This window comes from Peromyscus leucopus, chromosome 11, assembly GCF_004664715.2.
Source record: "Peromyscus leucopus breed LL Stock chromosome 11, UCI_PerLeu_2.1, whole genome shotgun sequence".
NCBI classification, from domain to species: Eukaryota; Metazoa; Chordata; class Mammalia; order Rodentia; family Cricetidae; genus Peromyscus; species Peromyscus leucopus.
This window is the reverse complement of record NC_051072.1, coordinates 51,487,781-51,515,477: the sequence shown is the minus strand read 5'-3', so window position 1 is coordinate 51,515,477 and position 27,697 is coordinate 51,487,781. Positions and strand designations below refer to the sequence as shown.

The 27,697-nt window shown below is 45.0% G+C and overlaps 2 protein-coding genes across 3 annotated transcripts in view; one reads left to right on the top strand and one right to left on the bottom strand.

Moving 5' to 3' along the window:
• Positions 1-2,619, top strand: part of Gfm2 (GTP dependent ribosome recycling factor mitochondrial 2) — a 37,431-nt gene extending 34,812 nt beyond the window's left edge. For both annotated transcript variants that reach the window (XM_028871691.2, XM_028871692.2), the window contains 2 exons: positions 1,198-1,380; positions 1,968-2,619. In XM_028871691.2, the coding sequence (XP_028727524.1) occupies positions 1,198-1,380; positions 1,968-2,105 (321 nt within the window). In that variant the 3' untranslated portion in view covers positions 2,106-2,619. The remainder of the gene's footprint in view (positions 1-1,197; positions 1,381-1,967) is intronic.
• A 266-nt stretch (positions 2,620-2,885) lies between these two features.
• On the bottom strand, positions 2,886-27,355 carry Hexb (hexosaminidase subunit beta). Its single transcript, XM_028871734.2, has 14 exons — positions 26,998-27,355; positions 23,640-23,785; positions 19,584-19,649; positions 18,530-18,547; positions 13,235-13,242; positions 12,878-13,036; positions 10,680-10,809; positions 9,020-9,200; positions 8,221-8,307; positions 6,476-6,548; positions 4,769-4,943; positions 3,719-3,809; positions 3,452-3,556; positions 2,886-3,145 (listed from the first exon to the last, which is right to left on the bottom strand). The coding sequence occupies exons 1-14, from the start codon at positions 27,225-27,227 to the stop codon at positions 3,079-3,081; spliced, it is 1,536 nt and encodes a 511-aa protein (XP_028727567.1). The 5' UTR covers positions 27,228-27,355; the 3' UTR covers positions 2,886-3,078.
• Positions 27,356-27,697: the final 342 nt, after the last annotated feature.

Sequence of the window (27,697 nt, the reverse complement as noted above, 5' to 3'; positions counted from 1 at the left end):
ACACCCCGATAAATGTAATTTTAAAAACTTTAAACTGGTTCTTGCATAGGGAATCTTTGACCTCTTAAAGCAAACTTTCATTTGAAAGATTTTAGAAATTACTGGTCACATAGATTGCTATTAAAACATCCTGGTTTTCGCAAACACACAGCCATTAGCTGCAAGCATGGTGGATTTAAATGGACAGATCTGGGATTAGCTTGACACTGGGCTTTAATGTAAATGACAATGAAAATGTAATTATCAATTCCAATTATTGAGTTTGTTCAAATAAGATTGCTTCCATTAAAAAGCCAGATCAGTCCCATTGAGAAACAGAGTTGGGCCAAGCATCTTCCTTCTCGAGTATCAAGCATGTGGTCACCTGAGGAGATGTCCTCGAGTCTGCTTCTTACTTCAGTCCCCCACCAGAGCTAACGACTCCCACGCTTGTCCCCCAGTGTGGGGGCGCCCACCTTAGCGTTGGAAAGTAAAGGGAGCTCAGTAGGGGAAACTTGACCCCGTCGTAAGGAGTCTGAACAAGTGACTGAAGTACAGGCAGAGCGCGGAAGTGCCGGCATGGGAAAGGCAGTCCAGGACAGACAGGAGGTACCCAGGTCTGAATCAGGACAGCAGCAGCAGGCACGGAGATACTGGTGTTTGCTGAGGAAAAGCGGAAGTCAAAGGAGCGTATGCAAGTGAGCTGCAAACTGCTGTGCCATCTGTAGAAATAAGAGACTGCTGGGCTCAGTTTGGGGCACACTGGGGAGCAGGCCAGTGGGGGACAGGGGTGGAGCCCTCAGAGACTGCTGTTGGCTTGAAGCTCTGCATTGGGTGACGTTCGGAAGACTGAGAAGGATGGCGGGCAGTTCTGGGAGCGCTGCTCTTGATTAGAGTCCAGCCCCACTTCCCCTTAACTTTGACCTTTTCCCACAGTCACCTTGAAAACATTTTCAGCTTCCTTTCGCGCCCTTTGAAGTCTAAGATTGTAACTGTGTGTTAGACAAGAAAGGGTTTGTTTATAGAGAATGTTCCTATTGTCCTGACTGTTGCCCTCTCCAGCATGTGACCACTACTATATATAATCAGGTATTAAAAACAAGTGAGGTTACCAGAGCCCTAGGCTCAAGAATAAAGGAAATAGTTCAGCTTTTCAGTTTTTAATGTAACTTCCTTTTACTTGAATAGAAATTTGTTCAACTTATGAAATCCCTTCAGGCCCTAAAGAAAGCGGACAAGCAGGTGCTGGAGCCACTGATGAGTCTGGAGGTCACAGTGACTAGAGATTACCTCAGCCCTGTCCTGGCAGATTTGGCACAAAGAAGAGGGAACATTCAAGAAATTCAGACTCGCCAGGACAACAGAGTTGTTATAGGATTTGTTCCTTTAGCAGAAATTATGGTAAGTTCTTTGCGTTTAAACTGTACATATTGTTTAATATGGAGATCTAATCTGAGTACAACTAGGTTGTCAGTCACACCTGTAGGCTTTAGAGAATGTCAACATCTAAAGGGTCAACCATCAGGAATGACAGGACTTTGGCCTTCAGTGGTGGGTGAAAGCTCGGGAACACAGCCCTTCAGACAGGTTATTCCCAACCTTAGGACCACAGAGATTATGGCATACTGTACCAAAACTGGCCAGTCAGAATGACCATTTCCCCCTTTCTGCCTTAGTTTTGAAGGCAGCATCATTCTCTTCCCCGGCCAGGCATTTCTGCTCCTAGGATAGGCACAAGGGGTACCCACCCCTAGGGAGGAAGGCCAGAGTCAGAGTACCAAGTTCCTGAGCCTCTGAATGGATGCACAACTGACTTACCCATGCTGATTTTCCTGCTTGCCATAGGATTTCCTTTTCTTTATCTTTTTTCTGAAAAGATCTACCTGGAGGCAGTGGTATGACTCTGCTGTGGTTTAAAGACATTCAGCAGGGAAAGAAACTTAAGGCCTAAGTTAAATGTAGTAACAAACTGAAATTCTTTTCATTAGGGATATTCAACTGTGCTTCGAACGCTGACATCAGGCTCAGCTACTTTTGCCTTAGAATTCTCTACGTATCAAGCCATGAGTCCTCAGGACCAAAGTACTCTGCTCAACCAGAGGAGTGGTTTGGCCCAAGTGCTTTAGGTCCTTGGAAATGCCCGGAAAGCACTTACCTGCTCCATTCCCAGTAAGAACGGATGCTGTTTTGTTCAGTGGCCGGTAAATGACTGCTTCGGGATATGGAAAGAACTCAACAAAAGATGTAGATCATGGCATTGGTGCTGCCATTCTAATGCTCTGTGGGATGTGATTGGCTATTAGTGCACATCAACTGTGTGCCCTGGTTGGATCCCCTACTTCTCTGTTGCTGTGACAAAATGACCTGACCAAGGCAGCTTATAAAAGAGTTTGTTTTGGCTCAAGGTTCCAAAGGAGAGTTCATAATTGCAGGGACAGCAGGCAGCAGAAGCTGAGAAAGCCCATCTGAAACCTCAAGCACAGAGCAGAGAGTGCAGACTCGAAGTAGGGCCAGCAGTGAGCTCTCTGTCCACCCAGTGATGAACTTCCTAAACCTCCCCAAATAGCACCACCCACTGGGAACCGTGTGTCCAAAGGCCTGGGACTGTGAGGAGCATGCTCATTTAAATTTTTCTTTTTACATGTTTTCCTTTGAGTGTTTTGCCTACATACATGTCTGTGCAGTGTGTGTGCCCAGTGCCTGTGGAGGTCAGAAGTGGATGTTCATCCCTTGGAACTGGAGTTATGGATGATTGTGAACCACCATGTAGATCCAGGAACTGAACTCAGGCCTCTGTAAGAGTAGCAAATGCTCTTAAATGCTGAGCCTTCTTTCTAGCTCACCATTTCTCAATTAAACCATCACAACGATGAAGGCATTCATGCAGCCCTTTGGAGTACTTTGAATGGAATCACAAAGCTTTTCCTTTTATTTTTTAAGCTGCTCACATAAAAGATGCCAGTATTCAGTGAGTGATACAGGTAGAGATTCAATCAATAAAAAGATGATTTATTTTAAAAAAACCGCCTAACAAATATTAATTTTACATGATTTCAAAATCAACATGTTTATAGTTCAGAATGCCGTAGACTTCTCTGTTCACCTTTCCGTTTTATACTCATGGCTACAATAGCCAGTGAAAAGAGGTTGTGCAGCTATGCCCCGGCTGTTGACAGATAACAAAAAAGATGTTTTAGATTGGTGGCCCTCCCATCTCAGATCACTTTAGCAGATCCTCCCCGCTTCTGCAATGATTTAATAATTCTAATTTAAGCTACTAACTCCTTTAAGACGGCAGTTACACTAAAACATATCTTACAGGTGTTACTTTCTCCCCTGCGACAATGAATGTACAACTTCTACCAAGTAAATCACGACTCCTACTCGGTAGGTGACGTTTTGATTTATCGCAAAGCAAAAAGCTGAAGACACTAGTTACGCTGAGTGCTGGACTTGAATGAGCGCCTCTCACCTGACCATTCTGCAGCGGTGTGCCGCCAGTCTCTTGTAGGCATCTCCTAGGTCAGTGACAGTTTTAGGACTCCAGAGTCTCTCACCAACAGCGCTTGCCCGAGGCCTGAAATTTAAAATATGTGTCCCCCAAGACAATTTAGGTTTCTTTTTTTTTTTTTCCCCTTAAGTCATCTGCTTAAGGAAATTCTTTAGAGCTTTCCTACTTACATAGAGAATAAGAGCCCAGGCATCCTTAAAGTCAGGTGGCATCCCTTTAATTCCTTACCATAATCTTGGAGTAAAGTTCGTGCTATCCACATATTCTCCCCATAGGCAAGCTTCTCCACCAATGACAAGTTTTTCCTCCAACTCAGACCCTGCATTAGCGTGGTTGAAGGGAAAGAAGTTAAGCTGTATAACATTGGCTTCCTTTCCATAGTCATTCCAGGGTACCTGCTCACACCCTCCTCTATTCCCACCCGGGCTCAGTGCTAGTCAGCAGACAAAGAGGACTGTGCAGATTCAGGAGGAGATCCTTTGCATAGGGTCCTCTGAGGGGTGTGCCAATAACACAAGTTGGAGTATTAGCTTCATTTTAATGGACTATGACCACTCTACTTATCTTTGGTTTATATTCCTTGGTGTTGAATAACAAAACAAAAAAGAGTATCTAAGAACTATTTTTTATAATTATTACTTTTGGTCCTCAAAATGCTTTCTAGAGAAAGTTATAATTTTCAGTGAATTACTACTTTTGAGACTTTAGTCATACATCATTTGTAAGCTAAAGACTGATATACAAAAACTGTAGGCCAGGTGGTGGTGGTGCACGCCTTTAATCCCAGCACTCGGAGGCAGAGGCAGGTGGATCTCTGTGAGTTCAAGGCCAGCCTGGTCCACAGAGTGAGTTCCAGGAAAGGCACAAAACTACACAGAGAAACCCTGTCTCGAAAAACCAAAAAACAAAACAAAACAAAATGTATCAATTAGAACTGCTAATAAAGTGGCTGAAAACCCAGGACTGCACAGCCTGAAATCCACAGAAGCAAATGGTAATCTTACTTAGGTGTCTTACAAAGTTAACACACTCAAACATTTCCCAGATACAGAAAGCAACTCCATGAAAACGGGGGCAGAATCTAAGGGGACTACTTATATATTTATTTCTTTTAGACTAGCACATTGTCCCTTCCGAAGTTAAAATGATACCAAAGCTTTATTTTTAATAAACTCCAAGATTAGGCATAACAGGGATAATAAGCATCCAGGTTAGATTTGGGAGGAGAGAATGGAAGTTATGGAGAAAGCCAGCAGTAATGATGGCTGTTTTGCTTACCTCCAAAATTAAGAGGCTCCACTTTGTAGTAGTTTCTCCAGTCTTGCCCATAGCTAATGACGTCTAAGTACCACGGAGCAGAAAGGATCGCCCGGAAGCCGGATGACGTGACTTCCTTTAGCTTCTCTAAATACTCTTCACCCTTCCACACTTCAACCACGGTGCCCTGCTGGAGCTAAAGGTGCAGATTGCGACCGCAGCGTTAGGTCTAATGAGTACAGTCTTTAGGCCTTGGAATTAGGAGTAGTAAACCTAACTTTCTGAGATCTTAGAAAAAATCATACAGCCTTCGTTCTTGTTCCTAACGGTCAGTGCCACGTGCTGTGCACTCACTGTTTTCATAGCTCTTCAGATTTCATCAACCCTTAAAACTTTTAACATTTAACTTTTGTCTAACACCTCCGAGACGTAAGGAACTCAGGGTAAGATGTGCACCTTGATCCCATTCCCACCACGTTAATGTTCTACTTAACCTGGAACCATGACACGATCACCAGCTCCCCAGAGAGGTAACCCTGGTAACTGGGCTTGTGAGATCCACTATAAATAAATAATAATTCTGTCAGGAAGAAAGGACGTCTTAAAAGTGTATATGGATTTGACCCATTTTAAAACCACTTTAACACTATGTTTTCAAAAAAGCTCATTTGTCTGTTTTGCTCCTAAAAACAAAAATACTTCAGCTTGTGAGAGAGCAGGAGTTGGGGGAGGAAATGAGAAGGAGACAGTGAGTTGTCCATATTGCTAATGGAGTCCTGTGCCCTCACACTGTAATATATGCACACATGTGTATGGGTAGGCTTGCCCTCCTGCTCTAATCACCGTACATACTGTAATATATGCACACATGTGTATGGGTAGGCTTGCCATCCTGTCTCTAATCACCGTACATATTGTAATATATGCACACATGTGTATGGGTAGGCTTGCCCTCCTGTCTCTAATCACCGTACATACTGTAATATATGCACACACGTGTATGGGTAGGCTTGCCATCCTGTCTCTAATCACCATACATACTGTAATATATGCACACATGTGTATGGGTAGGCTTGCCATCCTGCTCTAATCACCATATTCCCTTAAGAAAGTCTCAGTGAACCTGGAGCTATGCTGGAGCCAACAAGTCCCAGCAACCTTCTTGTCCCAGCCCTGACAGTGTTGGGTTACAGGTGCACACTAGGCCATGCTTGGCTTTGTTGTTTGAGACAGGTTTCTCTGCATAGCCCTGGCTGTTCTGGAACTCACTCTGTAGACTAGGCTAGCCTCGAACTCACAGATCAGCCTCCCTCTGCCTCCTGAGTGCTGGGATCAAAGGTGTGCGCCGCCACCACCGCCCGGCCAGCCTGGCTTTTCTCAAGTGTGTTCTTGACAATTCCACATATGTATATAACGCATCCTGATTAGCCTCTCCCTTGAACCTCCGCCAGTCCCTCCCCCGCTGATGACTTGGTTTGCGTGGCCACTGGACAGGCGCTGTCTGTTGGACCTGGTAGGGTCTCCAGTAGATACACGCTGAAGGTAATGCCTCCTCTCCTTGAATCTGTCTGTAGCAAAGCTCAGCAGTGAAGACTGGGGCCCTCCCCCACCTCCCTCCACCCATCCTAATTGAACATCCAACTTTTAAAGCAGGTCCTCAGGCTGGTACAGCAAGCGATCTTACCACGGAGCCATCCAGCCCTGAGTGGAGTTTTTCACAGTTCTTACCTCCACTTTGTCATCAAAAACCTCTTGCCAAACAATGGAGCTCTTCTTTAAGGACTTAACGATATCCAAAATCCTAGCATTGAAAAAATTGACAGTTGCTTAGGATCACAAAGTTAACACTCTTAAACATGCATGTTTTCTCCCATGAATGGCTTGCCATGTTGGAAGTCCTGTATCTCAATATAATATAGCTATACAGAACCAGCTAAAGTGGCATAGTTGAGCAGGGTAGAAAGATAGGAAAAGGTTAAGGAACACGGGAAATGGAAAGAATCCTTCAGCCTCAAGACAACCTGAAATACGTGTTGCTGACTAAAGACTGCCCTCCAAAGAAAGTATACCTCCTTAAAATACCACAGGCAAGATTATTAAGATTAGTGATCCATGCTCAGGATAAAACATGTCTTTCCCTCTTATATGGGAAACTTAATTTTAAAATAGTGGTCTGTATTTCTGTCCTCCTCATATAGAAGCTTCCCCTTCTATCTTATAGATCACCGCTTTAAACAGTGTAATTCTGAAGTCCTCCAATCACTTCCAGGACCTCTACTGGAACACTTAGGTCCTGCCCCGATGTAGCTAACTCCTCGGGGATGCACCCGCCCTTCCTTCTAATTACACTCCAGGATTTCACTGTGGCTTCTGAAACTCAGCCATACATGAATGGAGATACCTCAGGGTAGACCGCTTCGACACTGGGCTTTGTTCCCTATGCTTGTGACACATCTTTACACAACAGTGCTTCTCACCCTTCCTAATGCCGTGCCCTTTAATACAGTTCTTCATGTTGTGGTGACCCCCCAACCACCCCTCAACCATAAAATTATTGTTGCTACTTCAGAACTGTAATATTGCTACTGTTATGAATTATAATGTAAATATCTGGTATTTCCAGTGATCTTACAGGGGTCGAGACCCACAGGTGGGAGGAAAGGAAACTGTCACCTAACCTGTCATGACACGTCAATAACATTCAACTATTAGCTGGCACAGATATCTAGTTAGGCAACAATGGACACTTGGAAGAAAGAATACACCACACAAAATGTAAGTAGAAAGAACAGAATGAACCGAGTCTTCCAAATGGATAGAGCAGAGCAAAGCCTGGAAAAGCAGTCTGCAGCCTTTTCTATGGCTGACAAGCTAAGAATGATTTCTGAATCCGCAAAGCATCCTCTCTCTACCATATGCAACTCCACATGGTTCATGAAGCCCAGGGCTCTGGTCCTTTTATGGGAAAAATGTGCAGATTCCCAGCAGAGCCGCACTGCCCAGTCAGACCTAGGAACTGTCCTGTCTAGACTGTCTATCACAGCAGCAGCCAGTCCCTTCCCTTGCTAGAAAAGGCTGGGGATGGCTGTTGCAGCTGAGGACTTTAACTGCCTGTCATTCTAATGCACCAAACAGGCGTGTGCATCCCTGGCTGCTGTGCCCACAGCGTTAAGCATCAAGAGAGCCGCTCTAGAGTTGACAAATGGGATGAGCTGCAGCGCCTGGATAGTGACGAGGCTGCAGGCAGCCAGGACATGGAGCCAAGTTCTCAAGACACACGACTTCGCCCTCTATTTCAGTAGTTATTGCAAAATGCTCGCTGTTTTAAAGAAAACAGTGTACAGCACTTCCTTCCTGAGTGGGTTTTCATGGCTCCAGTTTTGTATGGAAGGGGTGGAGAAAATGAAAAAGCAGAGAACTAAGTTATAGTTTCAACTTGTACAAAAGCATTGATAGGCTTTCAAATGACTTACTTTTTTATATAATAAGATTCCAGCCTTGTAAAATCTTTGTCAAAGCCTTTTTTCTGCATGAAATTTTGGATGTTTGGATTCGATGCCCTTAAATAAAAGAGATGGAAATGTTATAAACATTTGGATGTGCCCAGTCTATTACTTGAAGCAGCAGCATGTGTTCAGAACATCAGTTAGACCTTCAAGTATTGAAAGGAAGTCCAAGTGCTTGATTATGAGTTCCCTTAATTTCCTAATGCCAAGTAGTTTTTCCAGAAATGACTTCCCATTCTTAGAAAGGCTTTCCCGTACCACTCCCCCATCCTCGCCCTTTACAAAGCTAAGGACTGACTTGAACATCCTTCCCTGTTTAGTCTTTTCGGTTTTCTGAAACAGTCTCACTATAATCAGGTTGACCTTGAACTCCCAATACTCCACGTTCATTGTCCTAAGTAAGGGAATTAGATATGTGCCACCAAGACTGGTTATAGACTTTGGTATTCTTTTTCCTCAAGTCAGTGTCTTACTCTGTAGCCCAGGCTTCCCCTTGACCTTGGTTATAGGCATGAGCTACCATGCCCAGCCACTGCCCCGATCCTTCTTCCTAAACTTTTACCTTGTTGGACCTCTCAAATATACATTCTCTAATAACTAACCATCTCAAGAATTGTTTAAACCCTTACAAAGAGAGGTATTACCCCCCCAGTCTTCCCTTTTTCAATGTGGGTTCTGTATATCTACACTTTAAGGACAAAAACAGAAAAAATATATATATAAATAAAAGGAAAAAAATAAAATAAAAGGTGTAGAGTTATCATACCAGCATCCAAAATCCACTTCATCTCCTCCCAAGTGAATGAACTGATCTGGAAAAACACTGCTGATTTCTTTGAAAAATTGGGTAAAGAATGTATAAGTCGTATTTAGAATTGGGTTTATAGGTCCGACCTTTTTTGTTTGCTTTCTTTGACTGTAACATGGAGTTAGAAGGCCTTTCTGACCTAGAAGAAAATACAAAGATTTATTTTTTATGAGGATATTAATCACAAAGTCCTAAATTTGCACATCTTTATGGTCCTCTTCTTACACTGGTGTTGGATCCCAATAAACTCCACGAGTTGAAAATATCAATAATCAAAATGCATTTGACACACTAACCCACCAAGAGCAGCTCAGCACACAACACACTAGCATCTGCGTTTGTGTGGCTGCTGGGGCCTGGGAGTCTTCAGGACTCTGTCTACTCAATCATAGCCCTAGCCTGGGAAAAGATAAGATTCAAAGCCTGTTTCTATTGAGTATGAGACACTGATACCATCCTAACAAACCACTGTAAACCTGATCATCTAGACTTTGTTGTTGAAGCTATGGAAATTTTGTATAGAAAGACAACCACATTCACCAAGATTCATTTAGCAGTTTCTCCCCAGGAAGACATGAGCTGCTTCCTCCATTCATTCCCCTCTGCTGTGTTTACGCAGCCTTTGAGGTCTTACCCACTTCAAATAGCAGTGACTCGCAAACTTTTTCTTTGTGCTTCAATACATAGTTCAGTTTCCCTGCTCAGTACAAATAGAGACCCTAGCTGCCTTTCAGTGTGCTCTAACAAAAAACCCAGTTCTTCTCTGGCTCCTGACAGGTCTGCTTGTGGGCGGCCTCACCAAGCTCTGTGGATCCTCTTCCTGGAGTCAGTTACCGAGTTCCGTCAATGTGTTTCCAGGATGTTTCTGGGTCTGCTCATTCCTTTTCAAGCCCATGTTGACCCTCCCAGTGGGGGACCTCCAAGGTCCTTCTCTTTCGTCTGTTCCTTTCACAAAGGTCTTCCCCACGTGTGACCCCTCATGTTACTTCTCCACTCAGAAATTCGCACTGGTTCCCAGGGCGAGCTGACGAAGCCCCCCACAGTAAGGGCCTCCCTCGATGAAGCCCTTCCCAGACTCAGTTCCCCTTGTTTTCCGTGTCTACCCTGATATCACTAAGTACTGAACACATTATAAAGGCTAGGTCCCGGGCTGGGTGCTGTCTATTGTTTATTTGATGCTCAGAAACTGGAGGTGAAGTGCTAACCTACCCAAGGTTTACTCTCCAAGTCCCAAAAGCAGGGTCCGAATGCAGCCAGGCTGGCACCAGAACCCACTCTTTATCGTCACCTGTAGCATCTCCTGCAAGCTTTCTACTCTGTTCCACCACACACTCTTTGAATGCCTTTCCTCATGCCGTTCCCTTTCTGTGCTCTCCCCAAAACCAATGCCAATCAATAAAACGGAACTAAGTTATCACATTCTACTTATAATCGAGTTTTCTGCTTCCCCAGATTTGACACACGAGGTAGTACCCAGACAGTGACTCAGAAGGGACACAAAAATCTCTACCATTCCTGCTGCCATTGCACAAACCACAGTTAAGAACAAAACCACCAAACTATTAAGAGACAAAGGATCTCAAATGCCCCCTTTCAACCCGCGAAACAAACTCCTTACCTTTTCCCCAAGACTGTGTATGTCCAGGGGTATCAAATTCTGGTATAACTCGAATCCCTCGGAACCGGGCATATTCAAGCACCGTATGGACATCGTTTGGTGTATACACATGAGACAAAGAATAGCTCCCCTGTAATATTCAAGTTAAGATGTGCGAGATGGGTTTGGCCCTGGAAACCATAAACAATTCATTTGCACGCCGCCACCGCCGGCCAGTGTTCTATTCTCACAGGGTAGTAAACAGTCCCGCCTAACACTGGATGATTTCTGGTTTCCGAGTAGGAATCTATAAAGACGGTGAATTTCTGCCCATTGAATTCAAGATTCACTGGTGGGACTGTCAGTGCCTTCTGCTTCAAGAATGTCCACAGTTACTTCAACTTCATGGAAACTGACATCAAAACAAGCAAAATGTCTGCCTCCAGAGTGAAACACTGGTAAACACTGCCCACGTCAAGTTCAGAATCCAAACTCACCCGTTATTACAAACACAGGCGTCTGTCTTTCAGTCTCTTTAATGTCGCCTAAAAATTCAACCCCAGACAATAGGTAACTCAGTTGTGTTTAACTATTAACTCAGTCTCTGTGTCGCTTGAAGAGTTAGCACTGGTTGTAAGTAATGATGAAGGACCATTGGAAGAAAAGGTTTGGCACCTGTCTCAAAATATAGGCTATGCACGCTCAGCTTGTGGAAATCATCTTGACCTCTGAACCCCAAATCAAAATATAGGGGACATATACATGATACTGTGGAATGTAACCAACAAAACCAAGACAGCAGAGACAGACAGGACACCAGATTCCACTGGTTTCTTCAATAACAATAATTTACAAGAAGAAAAGAAGGGAATTTTAGCAGGCACATTAACATCCATAATGCATGGACCATAAGAGGAAAAGACACATAGGTAAATATGAGCATTGACGGCTGACTAGATAAAACCAAGTCTTTGCGCAAGTGAGATAAGTCTGGAGTTTGGTTTAAAAGAGCGGGTGGGGGGAAGAGTAGTATCTACAGGTGACAGCAGAATTCAACCCCAGACAATTCTATCCCACACACTGACGATGGAGCCGGGTACCGCGTGAACTATTCTGTCCCTCTGTGCGCTAGAAATTGCATAAGAAAGTAGAGCAGAAGCAGTCACCCCATCAGTGACTCACTGCCACAACCTTCGGCCCAAATACATGTTAGAGTTAGAACTGTGGCCAGAAACAGGAGTCCTGACAGGGCACACAGCTTCTCTGGATGTCCGATGACATTCTCTACTATAGGGAGATTAAGTGGTGAGACCCAAGGCTGACCTCCCCCCCTCCACGGCTCTAGAGCAGTCCATTTGAACACTCACCCCAGATGCCACCAATGGGGTAGCACATGCCTGTGATCCTACCACTTGGGAGGAAGCAAGGGGTCCACTTTCAAGGTCATCCTCAGCTACTAGGCAAGTTCAAGGCATCCTTGAGATGGAGGAGACCCTGGCTTTTGTTTTGTTTACGAGTTGTCTCTTTGTAGTCTTGGCTGTTCTAGAACTCACTATGTAGACCAGGCCTCCCTCCAGCTTACTGAGGCCCTCCTGCCCCACCTCCCTACAGGCGTGCACCACCACACCGGGCCTGAGATGCACCCCCCCTTACAACATCAAAAAAAAAAAAAAAAAAGCTCATCTCTAAAATGTCCTACTTTCTGTGTTTCAGAGGGGAAGAAAAGTAGGTCATTTACATGTTTCCAAACCTATTTAAAATAAATATACCGTTAGGCGAGTGAACATCGTAACTATGTTGTTCATGAATTGCTCAGGTCTTCTACATCAAGCTTTTAAAATATGCATGCTGCTCCCAGAGACTGTTTATATTAATAATAACACTTACAGTAACGGTCTTATTAATACTTGTAACAAGTACAAAAAGATTTATGGAAACAAGATGCAGGAGCTGGAGAGATGGCTCAGAGGTTAAGAGCACCGACTGCTCTTCCAGAGGTCCTGAGTTCAATTCCCAGCAACCACATGGTGGCTCACAACCATCTGTAATGAGATCTGGTGCCCTCTTTTGGCTTGCAGTCATACATGCTGTATACATGATAAATAAATCTTTTTTTAAAAATGCTAATTACATACTGGTTCTGTTTATAAGAAAACCAATGAAGCTACAATTGCTACTATGCCAAGGATTTTTGTGCACAGATGACATGAATGACTCACCTTATTGCTTAGCTCAGGAAAAGTGCTACTCTGGTAAGGGAAAGACTGGTCGTCCACTATGTGCCAGTGAAGAACATTAAACTTGTTAAAAGCCATGGCATCCTGAAAGCAAACACGGGAAGAATTAGGTACCACAGGAGAAGACAGTCCGGATTGTAGCTGTCTACACTGGGATTGCTTCCGATTCGTGCTTCTTTTTACAGTTCATTTTTAGCAAAGAAAGAATGAGGAGCGTATAAACTCCTATGTAGTCAAGTCGGCACACCTCTATTAAAGCCCCACACAGAGCATACACATTGTATATAGGAAGCTGTGATACTGCTGCATAGGAGAGCAAGATTATGAATTTATCATTACTTCAGGGTCTGCCAGGAATAGGGGATGAAGAGGCTGAGACTTCTTAGGGAGTGGAGTACAGAAGAAACAAAGCATTTATTATGTGATTATCAAAGCTTACACTTTCCACATATATGAAAGTGTAAGCTGGCTTATATGAATATATACAGGCATATATGGTCTATCATATATGAAACATATGTGATAACCTTGGCAAATGAAATTCATTATAGACTCAATATAACGCCAAGCAAATGCCTAGAGAAATTCTGGGCACCTTGGTATATTGAATGTAATGTATACCATGAAGGAATACACTGTAGTTTAAACTGTAGTTTAAGGGATAAAACTACAGTGTATTCCTTAAAACTGATTCTAAAAAGGATTTAAAAACAAAAACAAAAACAGGATAGATTTGTGCTACCAGGTGATACAAATGTATAACCTCCCTTCTCTGTATTGGGACTAAAGGGACTTGGCTGATGGCAGCTGGGGGACATTTAGGATGACTGGGCTTTTACTGCCAGAGAAGGGAGTAACAAATAAGTAGTAGTAACTGGGATTGACTAATATAAACTAATATAACTCATTAATTTTTAATACAGACCAGGGGTTTGCAAACTTCACATAAAGGGTCAGATGGTAAATATTTCAACTCGCAGGCCAGGTTTCTGCTGCGGCCACTCCGCCCTGATAGCTGTAAAGCAGCATGCAACAATGCATGTGTGTGTTCCAGAACAGAGGGCCGTGATGTTGTGATAAATGTTTTCAGGGTTTTCGCATGCCTCCTGCTTCCTAACTCCCTCCCAATGCAGGTTGTAGAAATTAGGGCTTCTCTCCCCCAACGCTGGTCGTAGGCACCAATTTTGCTGGAGTTCCTGTCTTGGAGCTGGGCTTGACGGAATTCTCTGACCTATCTGGTCTGATAGTGGGTCCCGAGAGCCTCCTTCTTCAGGAGGGCCCTGTGCTGTGTGTGGCCTGCAGGGAGGGAATTCTGCACTGGAGAGAAAGGATGCTGATGTTGCAGGCCTTCTGGGCTTCTCTCAGTCCCTCTCTGTCCCATCACATCCCACGCGGTGCTTGTGTTTCGCCACGCCTGTGCAGTGAAGACTCCATATAACCCCCAAGGACAGGCTTCAGGGCTTCCACATCTCCGGACCCAGGGGGGTTCCTAGAGAAATGGGCCCAGAGAGGGCAAGGGAGCCCTGTTCCCCAACCCCAACCCTGAGCACCTCCAGCCCTTGCAATGTCCTTTATAATACAATGACAGGTGGTTTCTAAGTTCTGACAGCCACTCTAGGAAATGATTGGAACTTGAGGGGGTATTATGGGTTCCCATAATATCACAGGCATAGGTTAAAAACTCTTGGAGCTTGTGTCTGGCATCTAAAGTCAGAAGGGAGAGGGGTAGCCTTGAGGATGTCAGCTTCTGGGATCTGACACTATCTCCAGCTTGACAGCATCAGGACTGAACTAGAGCTGAGGACACCCTGCTGGTGCCCTGCTGACGCTGAAAAAAATCCTTACATCTTTTCAAATCACAGAAGTCTTCCAGATTAACTGTGGTTTACAAAGGTTAACCACCGCCTCTCCTGAACCACAGCAACAACTTAACCAACCCCTGATAGAGACGGAGAGACAGAGAAAGATGCACACACGTGTTCCTATACATATATTGAACACATACAGGTACACTTCCCAGCTGTCTGCAGAGTCAGGAGGTATGCCCACCTACAGCCCAAATCTGGGTTTTGAAATACTGGCCACTGAAAGGGTTCCTTGGGGGAAAAAAAAAGCAAGCCTGAATCTAGACTGAGACCAGGCTATGTAAGCCTGGGCTATCCTGGTGCCAAAAGTACAGAGGGATTGAGGGGGACATCTCACAAGAACAAGCAAACCAGCCTGAAAAGGGCTTCTGATGGCCACAGAAGGGCCAATTCGACAGTTTTACAGGGGGGTTAACGGGTTACAAGCCATGAAGCAAAATGATAATCCAGACTGACAAAATAATGAGTATTCAGATGAAAAAGGGATGCTCTGCCTTACTATAAAAGGTAATTTACTACTAGTAAACGCTAAAAATGCTGGAATTAGGGAAATCACCACTTGGTGACTGGTCAAAGCAATAATCTCCTAACTTAGGCAAGGATCAGCTATAAGTGAGCACCGAGGAGATACGGGGGTTTTACATGGTCCCACAGTTTCTTCCACAGGGTACTTGATCAACACAAAACACCCTAAAGTTAACTTTACGGTGGAGAAGCCTGGCGGATGACATCTCAGCCAGCTCGAGTGTACATTACCCACGTTACCCGTAGTGAGACAGCGTACCACCCAACACTCTCTGGGAACACAGCCCCCCTCCTGCTGTATGCTTGCCCCAGGAACTGAATCTCGGGTGAAAAACAGATGACCTAAGATAGCTTCTAAAAGTAACTGGCCTGTATGTACTTTTCTAAAATATCACAGTCTTCCGAAATGAGGAAAGAGAACAGCTCCAGGCTGACGGCCACTGAGGAGCTGGAACAAGGAACTACATCACAGATCCCACTGGGTGCTGTACCATAGCCAGCCAAGGAATCTGCCCTGCAGGTAGACTGGGGGCCCATGCTAGCAGCTTCCTGCTCCTGACACTTGCACTGAAGCTATTTTGAGATGTGTTCTTTCTTTTAATAGGAGACACAAACTAATAGTAAGGTGTTTTGAGTCACCCACTGCCTGGACCCATCAGGCATTCCAATAGGGAGAATCAGGCAAATATAAGCTCTAAGGAAGTTAAACACATATTTAAAATTTTTCAATCATAAGCTTTAAATTCATATATTCTCGATGAAAGACTATATGAAAGGTCTCTGTAGTCTTCTAAAAAGTTTAAGCAGCTTAGGGAGGCAGCTGGCAGGTGGTGGTTGGGGGCAAAGCAATGAAAATCTCCCAGGAAAAGATGATTATGATCAACCTCCTTCCTACCCACTCACTACCCCAAGCTTCCATATTCTTCTAGAACATTTCCAAAGGGGAAAAGCCACTCCCTGGCTCCTTTCTATGTCATCTTAAAAAAACAATAGCCAGAGTGACTTAGCCATTTTTCCGGGTTATGTCTAGACCCCGGGTTGAAGAATTTGAGCATGTACTTTGGCCAATGGCAGTGTTAAAAATGCCTTTCTCTGCTGGACATGGTGGTGCACACTTTTAATCCCAACACTTGAGCGGCAGAGGGAGGAGGATCTCTGTGAGTTCGAGGCCAGCCTGGTCTACAAATAGAGTTCCAGGACAGCCAAGGCTGTTACACAGAGAAACCCTGTCTTGAAAAGCCACCAAAACCAAAAAACAAACAAAAATCAAACTGCCTTTCTCACTAAACGTAGATAATCTCATGGCTGAGGCAAGAGGATTGGGAGCTTACAGGCAAACTGGGCTACATACCAAGGTCCTGGCTTAAAACAAAAAAATTCTTGGGGCTGGAGAGATGGCTCAGAGGTTAAGAGCAGGCACTCCTGAGTTCTGAGTTCATTCCAGCAACCACATGGTGGCTCACAACCATCTGTAATTTGCCCTCTTCTGGTGTGTAGGCAGAATACTGTACACATAATAAATAAATAAATATTTAAAACAAAACAAAACAAACAAACAAATCAAAATATTCTCTAAAGCTTGGAAATCAAGTTATAAAACAATAATCTTTCATGATTCAAGGGAACATCTCTTCAAGCCAGGCAGCTTGAAAGCATCCCCACTCCAGTCAAATACAAGAATAAACCAAAGAACTGATGCAGATCTTCTGAAGAGCAGATCAAAAAGCAATACCTACCAAGTTTCAAAATGTCTTATGGAAGTAGTGTCTGGATGTATCAATTAATTCCTCTATGAGGAAATCCTTGGAGAATCGTTTTCATTTGCGTTAAAAGACTTGAATAATTTTTATACTTTAAATGTTTTTTAATTAAGAAGCTTTATATATTACAGTCTGTAATTAATTTAAGTAGTGAAAGTTTAAATTTGGCATAGTCCTTTCTATGCTTTGGGTTAATTAAAAACAGATGACCTAGAACCGTCTGTATAACTATTTCTTTCACAGTCACAAGAAGGAAGAATCCGTATATGAATGCAGAATTTTACAGCATAAATATAATGGGAAAAGCAGCTTTCAAACACTGCACTAAAGATGTCTTATCCAGTCATAAACCAGACAAAACTAACCAAAGTTTTTAACACTGGGTCCGTCTTCCTGGAAATCAAAATACTGGTTATTTAGTAAGATATTAAAATAACAAAGTAATCAATAGCTCATGGAGCAATGAAAGTTTTATTACTAAAATTTTTAAAGCAGCCAGTGTTGCTTGCACTGTTGAGCACGCGTTTTAAGATTTGACACCTCTATCTAACCAAAAAAACTAAAGATCATATCCTTCCTGAAGGGGAAAAGAGATTACAAGCAAGTACTCAACAAGGCAATTTGATAGCTCCTACCAACGATGTCATGTCAATATTCACTTGTCTATACAAATGGTGGAAAGAGACAGAAGAAGCCGTATCACAGGTAGTAAATACTATATAATTACCTTCTAGAAGAATACAGAAACAACTAAACAAAACAAACAAAAAAAATAGTGCCAGACGTTAAAGATTATCTCCTTTAGTTCAATTTTTTAGCAGAATATCACACTATGAAGCCAAAATAAAAAATAAATATCACTGTAGCGAAATAGTTGTAAAAGAACACAGGAGATTGCAGGTGCCGATTCACAGGCATTTTGAGGAGAAGCAAGCTTAACTTAAGAAAAACATAGTTCCGATGAGCCAGCTGAAGTAGCAAACAGTAAAAAATAATGTATGGCAGATCTTCTGAACCAAGATCTAAGTAAAGCAAGACTTACCGAGATGCTATTGTATCAGAGCAATTCTGTGATAATTAACTTCTATGAGACAATGAAATGTCAATGATGCATCGCTAGAGAGAAAAGTAAATTTTTTATATTTAAATGTTTTCTCATGTTGCTCTTATACACAAGTACTGGATAACATTTAGACCAGGGCTGAAGTTCAGAGTTAAGAGCACTGCCCTCTTCCAAATGGAGCTCCCACCCCACCAGGGTCTCCAAACCGTCTGTCAATGAGATCATGGCGCCCTCTTCTGGCTTGCTACATACAGCAGGAGAATCCGTATATAGAAAATGCAGGAAATTTGTAAGATAAATATATTGGAAAAGCAGCTTTCAAGGGACAGCTGGCCAGGCGACATCTTTAACACTTAGTGTCTATCCAGGTTCAGTAAGACAACAGGAATACTACAGCCCCAAAGAGTCTTGGTAAACTAACTGCTAAACGTCTCTAAACTGGGAAGCAAAAGACATTGTGTTATTTACAAGATGAAAAAACTGAACTGATAGTAACTCCAAACAGGCTCATGAGTACAGGTGAAGAGTTAATGCCAAGTACGACATCCACACTTTCTAAAATGCAGCCATCTCCTCTGTCCCCTGCCTCGCACCTGTCTGCACACGCGTCCCTTTCACGGGGCTCCTCTGAACCTGCTGAGGCTCTAAAACCCACAGGAAGAGGAAACTGGGAAAGACAGATGCCTGTTCCTGAAGGTGGCAAGAAGCATGGTAACCAAAACCAAAGCTAACCAACGTGCCACCGAGTCATGTATTACAGCCATGTTGAACTGTCCATGAATGGCAGCGATTGTGATGAGATTTCTGAGTGCTTGTGAGAACTCCAAAAAGCAAGACAAGAGTCTTGTGACCTCTGTTTCTTTCAGAGAACTGTTCTGGGATCATGCTTTTGTGCTTCTCCCAGGTATAGTGAATAGGGAATGAGTTTACTTCAGATTATTCCTTATAACTATTGTTATTTGTATCTCTCTATGGAAAAATACAAGTTCCTCCACGTGAGCCTTGCCCTACCACATGCAAGGACTGTCCGTCACTTTTACTCTGAGGTAAGATCACATGAGTGACGTGTCCGATGCTCTGAATAAACATCCACCCTCAGATGTTTAAAAAGTCAAATGAGGAAGTAAAAAGTCTGAGGAAAAACTAAGATACGCGTGGAGTTACTGAAGACCGTTTGCATTTCTGATCTGGCAGTTCAGACCTGAGGAGATTAGTTGGTGTGTGAGGAAGGATGCCCCAGGGCCTGGCTTGAACCCCTAGCTGCCTGGGATTCACTGGAAGTGAGTGAGACACAATGGTCTCTGCGGGTTCAAGCTGGGGCATCTCGGGTTGAAGGAATCTAAGTGATCGGCTAGTTTTTCACAGGAAATAAAGAAGGGGGGCCCAAGGTGGCAGAGTTTTGCTGTGCTTGATTTTGCAAAGCAACATATGATAATATCCCTCCACCGGAGACAATGAAATTGCCCAGAACTCACCGTGTAATGCTCCCCAAACACTGTTGGCCTTGAGGAAAGCCACTGGTTCTTGCACAAGCAGAGAATCTGTGGGGTAGAGTTGGTGAACTTTGGTTAATCCCGGAGTGATGCACAGTCCGTTTTCCTCATTTACCATGGGTATTTTCACACCATTTTTTTCCTCTTCCCTCCAGCATGCCCCACTCAGATCCCTTCAACTCAAGATTGTCCCAGCCTGACCAGCCCAGAGACCTTGAGTCTCACACACTTCGATGAATCCCAGTGCCGTAGGCCAGGCAGCTAAGGTGTTCAAGCCAGGCCCCTGGGCATCCATCCCACCACCCACCACTCATCTCCTCAGGTCTGAACTGCCAGATCAGAAATGCAAACGGTCCTCAGTACTCACAGTCCTTACCCATACTTTCTACTTCCCCCAAGGCAAGTTCACTCCACTTCTCCTTCATCTGTCCTACCTCCCCGCCCCTCGATGTCATCTGAAATCACCTTTTAAGACTTGCTTTCTAGCTCCCTTTACCTAAAATCCGTGTCATCCCACTCAATAAGAAGTCCACAACCACCGGGCGGTGATGGCGCTGCGCCTTTAATCCCAGCACTCGGGAGGCAGAGGCAGGCGGATCTCTGTGAGTTCGAGGCCAGCCTGGTCTACAGAGCGAGATCCAGGACAGGCTCCAAAACTACACAGAGAAACCCTGTCTCGGGGGGGAAGGGGGGGAAGCAAACAAACAAACAAAAAGTCCACATCCATCAAAAATGGGACTCCAACCAGGCATGGTGGGTGGAAAGGAACTGGCCTTAATCTCAGAGCTCAGGAGGCTTAAGGCATGAGGGTCACAGGTTCAAAGCCAGCCTGGGCTAAACAGGAACCCTGTCTCAAAACAAAAACACCCAAAAGAGTATAGAGTTCCAGTTGGCTGGGCTGGGCCAAGAGGGTCTTCTCCTTCAACTTTTGGAATCAGACTCTGCCTAAGTTTGACCAACAGTAATTTTAGTCTCAGCGCAGCTGGGGCAAGGTGGGCACAGAGGGTACAGACAGCGAAAGCTGAAGCGTCGGGGACAGACTGTACCGCAGAAGAGGCACTGGAGGTTGGAGCATAATGATTTAGTATCCTATCACCTGCACTGGGTCATCGCCTTCTACCTCCTGACTGTCAGAAGACAGGGGCAAGCAGGCAAGGACAAGATGTGCCAGTCATGTGACATGCTCAGCTGACAGTTTTCTACCAGAACAGCTTTTCTCGTCACAGGTCCACAGTGCTGAGTGAGCGGAACGCCAGACTGAGAACTGTTTCTGCTACTGTGAGTGCAATTGAAGAGGCCTCCTTTCTCCTGAAATAGCTGAGGTCGGGCTTATGGTTAAAAGGATCCTGACTCAACTCATCCAGTTGAGTTAGATTTACCTGCTAAGTATTCAGACATGGCTATAGAATTTTAAAACCAAATCAGCAGATCAGGTAGGGACTCTCCTTTGTGTGTGATAGGGGTGGGTAGGAGGTGAAGTCTTGACTTTTCAACTATCTCCTTCTATACCTATTTGCACTGTGAATTCCTTTGTTTTAGAGGGTATCTATACAGATATCAATAATTAAAATACTTGAGATGCTCACCCAGTTCCCTCTACCTCCCCCAAATGAAACCCTATTAGTTCTTTTCCTGGGCCATCGTATAGTGAAAAAATAAAACATTCTTTATCTGCACGTTCCTGTGTGTTGCTGTATAAACGGTATATTCCCCTCCACATTGTACAACTTCCTTTGTCCAACTCGGCAGTTTGTTTTGGTAAGTTCTGCATGTCTGTCTGTCTGTCTGTCTGTGGATTAACATCTCTCTGTTCAGCCAGTCCTCTACCAGCTGACAGTGAGCTCATTTTGTTTATAATTCTTGGTTACAAGTAAATGTCTTTGGTGTATGTGGCTACCTCTCTACAAAAGAAATTGTTTCATTTCTAGTTCTCAGGGTATGCCTGTCTTTATTTTTAATAGAGGGGTTGGGATTTTGTGTTTGTGATGCTGGTGAATCTCCTAAACACTTACCATAAGAAGCTTCCTTTTGAGAATATTGTTCACAGAGCTGACTTAAAAGCTCACTCTTCAGCCTCAGTGCATCCTATTTTCTAGACTCTACAATGGGTCGTCTATATTGCTGATGGTAATGGACAGTAAAGTGTCCTTGGCTGTGCAGTGGCCATTTCTAGCTCAATTCAGACTGCAAAACCTACTTCCTATAGCATCTACTTGCCCATTATCCACTAAAATCATATGGCTAGCATTGGTAAATTACTTATTCCTTTCCCAAGGACAGCTACAGAATTGAAAAGAAATGAAACTATTTCCCTAAGGTGTTGGAGAATATTATTTTAAGGTGTGTTACTTTTGTTTATGTTACATTTATTTAACTCTGGGAAGCTGTGTTACTGTGCCTGTCTAAAACACCTGATGGTCTAATAAAGAGCTGAATGGCCAATAGCAAGCAAGGCAGGAGAAAGGATCGGTGGGGCTGGGAGGCAGAAAGAATTAATAGGAGAAATCTGGGCTAGGAGAGATCTAGGAGCGAGAAAAGGAAGAGGAGGAAGAGGAGGAAGAGGAGGAAGAGGAGGAGGACACCAGGGGCCAGTCACCCAGCTACACAACCAGCAATGGAGTAAGAAAGAAAGATATACAGGAATAGAGAACGGGAAAAGCCCAGACAGAGGCAAAAGAAAAAATGGGTTAAAGTAAAGAAAAGCTGGCAAGAAACAAGCCAAGCTAAGGCTGGGCATTCATAATTAAGAATAAGCCTCCATGTGTGATTTTTTGGGGAGCTGTGTGGTGGGCCCCCAAAGAGACAAAGATTCAGGAAACATCCAACAATGCTAAGAGGAGTATATTAAGAAAGCTCATCTGGGGGCTGGAGAGATGGCTCAGTGGTTAAGAGCACTGGCTGCTCTCCCAGAGGACCTGGGTTCAATTCTCAGCACCCACATGGCAGCTCATACCTATCTGTAGCTCCAGTTCCAGGACTTCTGACACCCTCACACAGACACACATGCAGGCAAAACACCAGTGATCATACAATAAAAATAAATTAAAAAAAAAAGATTCTGACTCAAAAACAAAGGTAAATAAATGAATACACAGAATGCTAATAAACAACATAATTTACAAAAAAGAAAGCGAGCTCCTCTGTGTTGGAGGGGAGACAGGGGTGCTTGGCCACCTGTAGAGGAGCAGTCCAAGGGTACAGGGGTCACTCTTGCTCCATCTCTTCACGTTGTGGCCCTGACTCCTTGGTGGCATTCATTCCACACCACTGCCAGCCGGCACACCCTGCAGAGAAGGTATGCTCCAGGCTGCGGATACAGTCCCGTGGGCAGCCTTGTCTGGTCTGTAAGATGCTCTAATTTGCCGGGCTGGAGAGACGGCTCACCACTTAAAAGTACTCACTGCTCTTCCAGAGGACCGCAGCTCAGGTCCTAGCACTCAGGGCTGGTGGCTCACAACCACCTGCAACTCCACGTCAAGGGCTCCCATGCCCTCTGTGAGTGCCTACAGGCATGTGTGTGCGTGTACACACACACACACACACACACACATACATACACACACACACACACACACACACACACACACACAAAATCTTTTAAAAAAAGACAAAAGAAATAGTGTAGCCTCAAAAATGAAGATTAGTCTAATTCAACCATACAGTGGTGGAATACTGAGGTATTAGAAATTATGTCACAAAAGAATACATAATAGTTATGTAAAAATATAAGTCAAAATCCACACGACCAGAGACTCCCATTTTCTGTGTCCTTTTTCTTTTTTTGAGATAAGGTCTTGCCCTAGCCCAAGCTAGCTTCAATTCACTGCAATCCTCCTGCCTCAGCCTCCCAAGTGCCATTATTCCCATTTTCATATTAATGTTTGTATCCATGAAAAAAATTTGCTTGCGAACACACATGTCGGACACCTGAGACGGCCGTGGGCTGGGGTGATGGACAGGGGAGCTCTCCTTCCTTCCGTACCTCCTCCCGAACTTACAAGTTTCCCACAATGACTACATTTTATAATAGGTACTTACAGGACTCATCTGAAGATATATTAGGGAAGGAATCACACTGTGACTCAAGGGTAATTGTGACCTGAAGTCGCTGTAACTGGGGTTCATCTCCAAAGTTAACAGGGCTATGATGCCACTTGTAGGAACCAAAAATGTAGTTGTAGTATCTGTGGGAGAAATCCATGTCAGCAATGAACCAAATCGTATGTTTGCGCTTGCTAGTGGACATGGAAGTCAACTCTCAAATCTCTCGGGGTGTTTTCAGAACTGTTAGGGCAGCGGTTCTCAATCTGTGGGTTGCAACCATCAGAAAACATATATTTCCGATGGTCTTAGGAACTGAAATACTGCTCAGCAGCAAAATCACAGTTGTGAAGCGGCAACAAAAATAAATTTATGGTTGGGGGTTCCTAAGACTATTGGCTAGATGTGTCTTCTGATGGTTAGGAACCCGCAGGTTGAGAACCGTTGAGAACCCAGTCTTAGGGGACCTTTCTGGAAATCCTCAGGTCCAGAGCTTCAGATCAAACCTTCTGAGACGAGATTCATAGGAGGAAATTTAGAAAGCGCTTTCACACTCCACGGGTACTGTACACACGGTGTGCGGACACACATGCAGGCAAAACATCACACACAGAGAAATGAATAAATATTCTGTAAAGTTACCATGGAAATTTTTTGCATGTATTTTACCATAATTAAAAACTTAGGGCTGAAGAGATGGCTCAGCAGTTAAGAGTACTCACTGGCTGCTCCTCTAGAGAACCTGGGTTCAATTCCCAGCACCCACCTGGTGGCTCATGACCATTTATAACTGGCCTTCACAGGTACTGTACACACGGTGCACAGACATCTTGCAATCGAAATGCCCATACACATAAAATAATTTTTGTTGTTTGTTTTTCAGGACAAACATATTTTATGTGTATGTTTCTGTGTAGCCCTGGCTGTCCTAGAACTCACTCTGGAGACCAGGCTGGCCTTGAACTCAGAGATCTGCCTGACTCTGCCTCCTAAGTGTTGGGATTAAAGGCATTCACCACCACCACCACCACCACCTGGCTATAAAGGAATACCTTTTTTAAATTAAAAAAACAAAACAACAACAACAACAACAACAACAACAACAAAAAACAAAAGAAAAGGAGCCGTGTAGCTCAAGTGGTACAGCTTTGTCTAATATGTGCAAGGCCCTCCCAGTTTGGGGTGGGGTGGGACAGGGGAGGGACCCCTAGCCAGCTTTAAGATCTGAGGTCTGAGCTAGGTGCTAGCTAGCCTTCCAGTTAAGTCAAGGATTGAAGCTGTTCTTTTAAAACAGGTGTTCCGGGTCCGATGTGCTAGTCCACACCTTTAATCTCACCATTAAGGAGACGGAAGCTGTTGTGAGTTTGAGGTCATCCTGGTCTACTTGAGGCCAGCCTCAGAGTGAGACCCTCTCGCAAACAAAACCAGAACACAAAACAGTGCCTTCTGTTTAGTAGTTTTTTGGGGGCCGAAGAAGCAACCTCACCGACCAGCATTGTTTGTGATGGGGCTTGGACTCTTAATGATAGAAGCCACGGAGTTCTGAACAGTTTGTATGAATGTGCACTACCCAGAGTTCCCCGAATACCCCTGCATCTCCAGAGACTCCCAACCCTACCATGCTGGCCGGAGTTACTAGGCCCCAGCCCCATGCTTTCAAGGTTAGCCATGTTTTACAACGTCCCAAACAATGCCAGGTGCAATTACTAGCTGCTTCTCATACAAGCCACAAATTAGTTGGGCAAATCCTTCAGGTATTAATTACCTGCACTTGTTTCGAGATGCCAAGCCTGTTTTCAAACCACCTCACAGCTGATTCAAGCCCTTGTAACTGTTGTATCCATTAACAAGTAACTTAACGCCTGCTCAAGCTCCTACCGAGGCGGAAGGAAACTCCACCTTTACAGTCAGCCCGAAAGCAAGCAAGCTCTTTTTAAAAGCTGTCCAGTCTAGCGACTGAGTTAAGAGCCTAAATATCTCAATACTACCAGCCACTTTGGTTTAACGTTTTCATGCCACTGGACCACAAGCATTCTAACGCGTTAGCAATTCAACCCCAGAAGCTCATTAGAGCAGGCTTCCAAAATAAGGTGACAATGCCCTCTCAGTTCCACAAATGGTAAGCAAAACAGGAGCCTTTCTGTGGCCGAGAGCATTGCTGTTTCTGCCAGCAATGCCAGGGCGTCTTCAGGAGAAGCTTAGGCACCGCAAGCCCAAAGCACCCATCCTTAACTTGGTGTTGCATTTTCTCCGGGCAAAATTAAGTTATAGTTGAATTTACCAAGCAGACAAGATGTGAGAGCGAACGCAAGCTAGCTGCACACTGGCACCAAATTACAGTTCCCTGGAGCAGTCCCGCCCACACAGGTCTCGCACTGAGGGGGCAGGCAGAAGGTGGCACATTCAAGCATCACTCCAAAAGCAACCTAGCCTGCACTCAATACGGTTGGCTGTGCGTGAGTGAGCCAGCGGGCAGGGTGCCTGCCTGGGGGCGCACTCGGTGCCCTCTTCCGCAGAGCTTGAGAGGGCTGTAAAAAGATGAAGCGCTAAATAAGGCAAAGAGTTTTAGGGAACCTAGTCGAGGGGAAGAAGCCAGAGTGGTGAGGAACAAGAAGAAACGCGGGTATTTATCGAAGAGCCATTTAAAAGCACTGAGATTTGAATACCTAACATTAGGTATGGAACACAGTTTGGACGGAAGGGGTTTCCCCACAACGCTCCAGCGTAAGGACTTTTTTCAGAGCTGGGGAGGATAGCTCAGAGGTTTAGAGCCCTTATTACTGGTCTCACAGAGGACCTGGGTTCGGTTCCAGTACACGCACTGGGGGCTCACACCAATATTCCATGTCCTCAGTGTCTGCGGTTACCTCCAAGCTCGTGGTATACAAATTCACGGAGGCTCGGCTACACTTAAAAAGAAAAAAAGAGAAGAGATGAAAGACATCTGAATTGCTGCCACATATGGGGAGGATGGAACTGAAAGCGACCGTCAACACAGGGGAATACCTCGGGTCCTCAAAAGGTCCTTACCTAAGCCCTGGAGATGCTCTCAGTGGCGGCTCACAGTAGCGGACAGAGCCACCGTTCCCTCCCTATCTCCGGAGCCATCTCAACTGCCCTTCTGAGGTCAACAAACTGACTGATTAAAAGCTGCACGTCCCACTGTTATCCTGCACCCAGATCAGGGACCCTGAGCACCCAGGGTGCGCAGGAAGCAGCATGGGCAGGTCAAGCCTCGGGCTTCGGTCTGCATCGGTTAGACCTGCCATGCCGTCTTGCAAACCTGTGAGAGCAGGTTGCCTGGTGGTCCGTCTCTCTGCCCCAGGTCCCCTCCCGGCCGGGTGAGGCTGCTTACCTCCGGAACGCCTCCTGCAGCAGCGAGCAGAAGGGGTCCGCGGTGGAATTGGGGCCGTGGACGAAGAGGAACTTGTCCGGGGCGATGTTCAGCAGTTGCGGGGACATCTGCACGGAGCGCGGGTACGGCCACAGCGCCGGTCCCTGCTGGGCCCGGGCCTGCGCCGCCTGCGCCGCCAGCGCCGCCAGCGCCAGCAGCAGCCCGGGGACGAGGTGCGGGGACCGTCGCATGGCTGCTCCGAGGTCTGTCCCGGCGGTCTTCCGACCTGCCTTCTTGCCCCGGCTGCAGGGAAAGAAGCGTCCGTGCCCGGGTCACCGAGTCAGATGACCAAACTTCCTCCCTGTCCGGGCTCCGCCTCTCAGCCGGAGCCGCCCGGAAATTGGGCTGGGCTGGGTACCGAGGCGGCTGCGTATCCAGCCAGGACGCGCGGTGTCCCACGAGCGCCTGTCGTGCCTGGGGAACCCCAGCCTCTGCTAGACGGAAAAGCAGGCGCTCAGGCATCAGCTGTTTCTTCCTCTACGCCCCCCACCCCAACCCCAATGGTGTTTTTGCCACCAAGTCTAGATGGTTGGTGCGCTCTGATTGATAAAAAAAACTCCGGGTCAGAATTCCCTAGAACTGACTTCGGAACGGATGGTAGGTTACAATTTATTCATGAAAATAAAAAACGGACTTTTTTTTTTTTTGAGCATTTAAAACT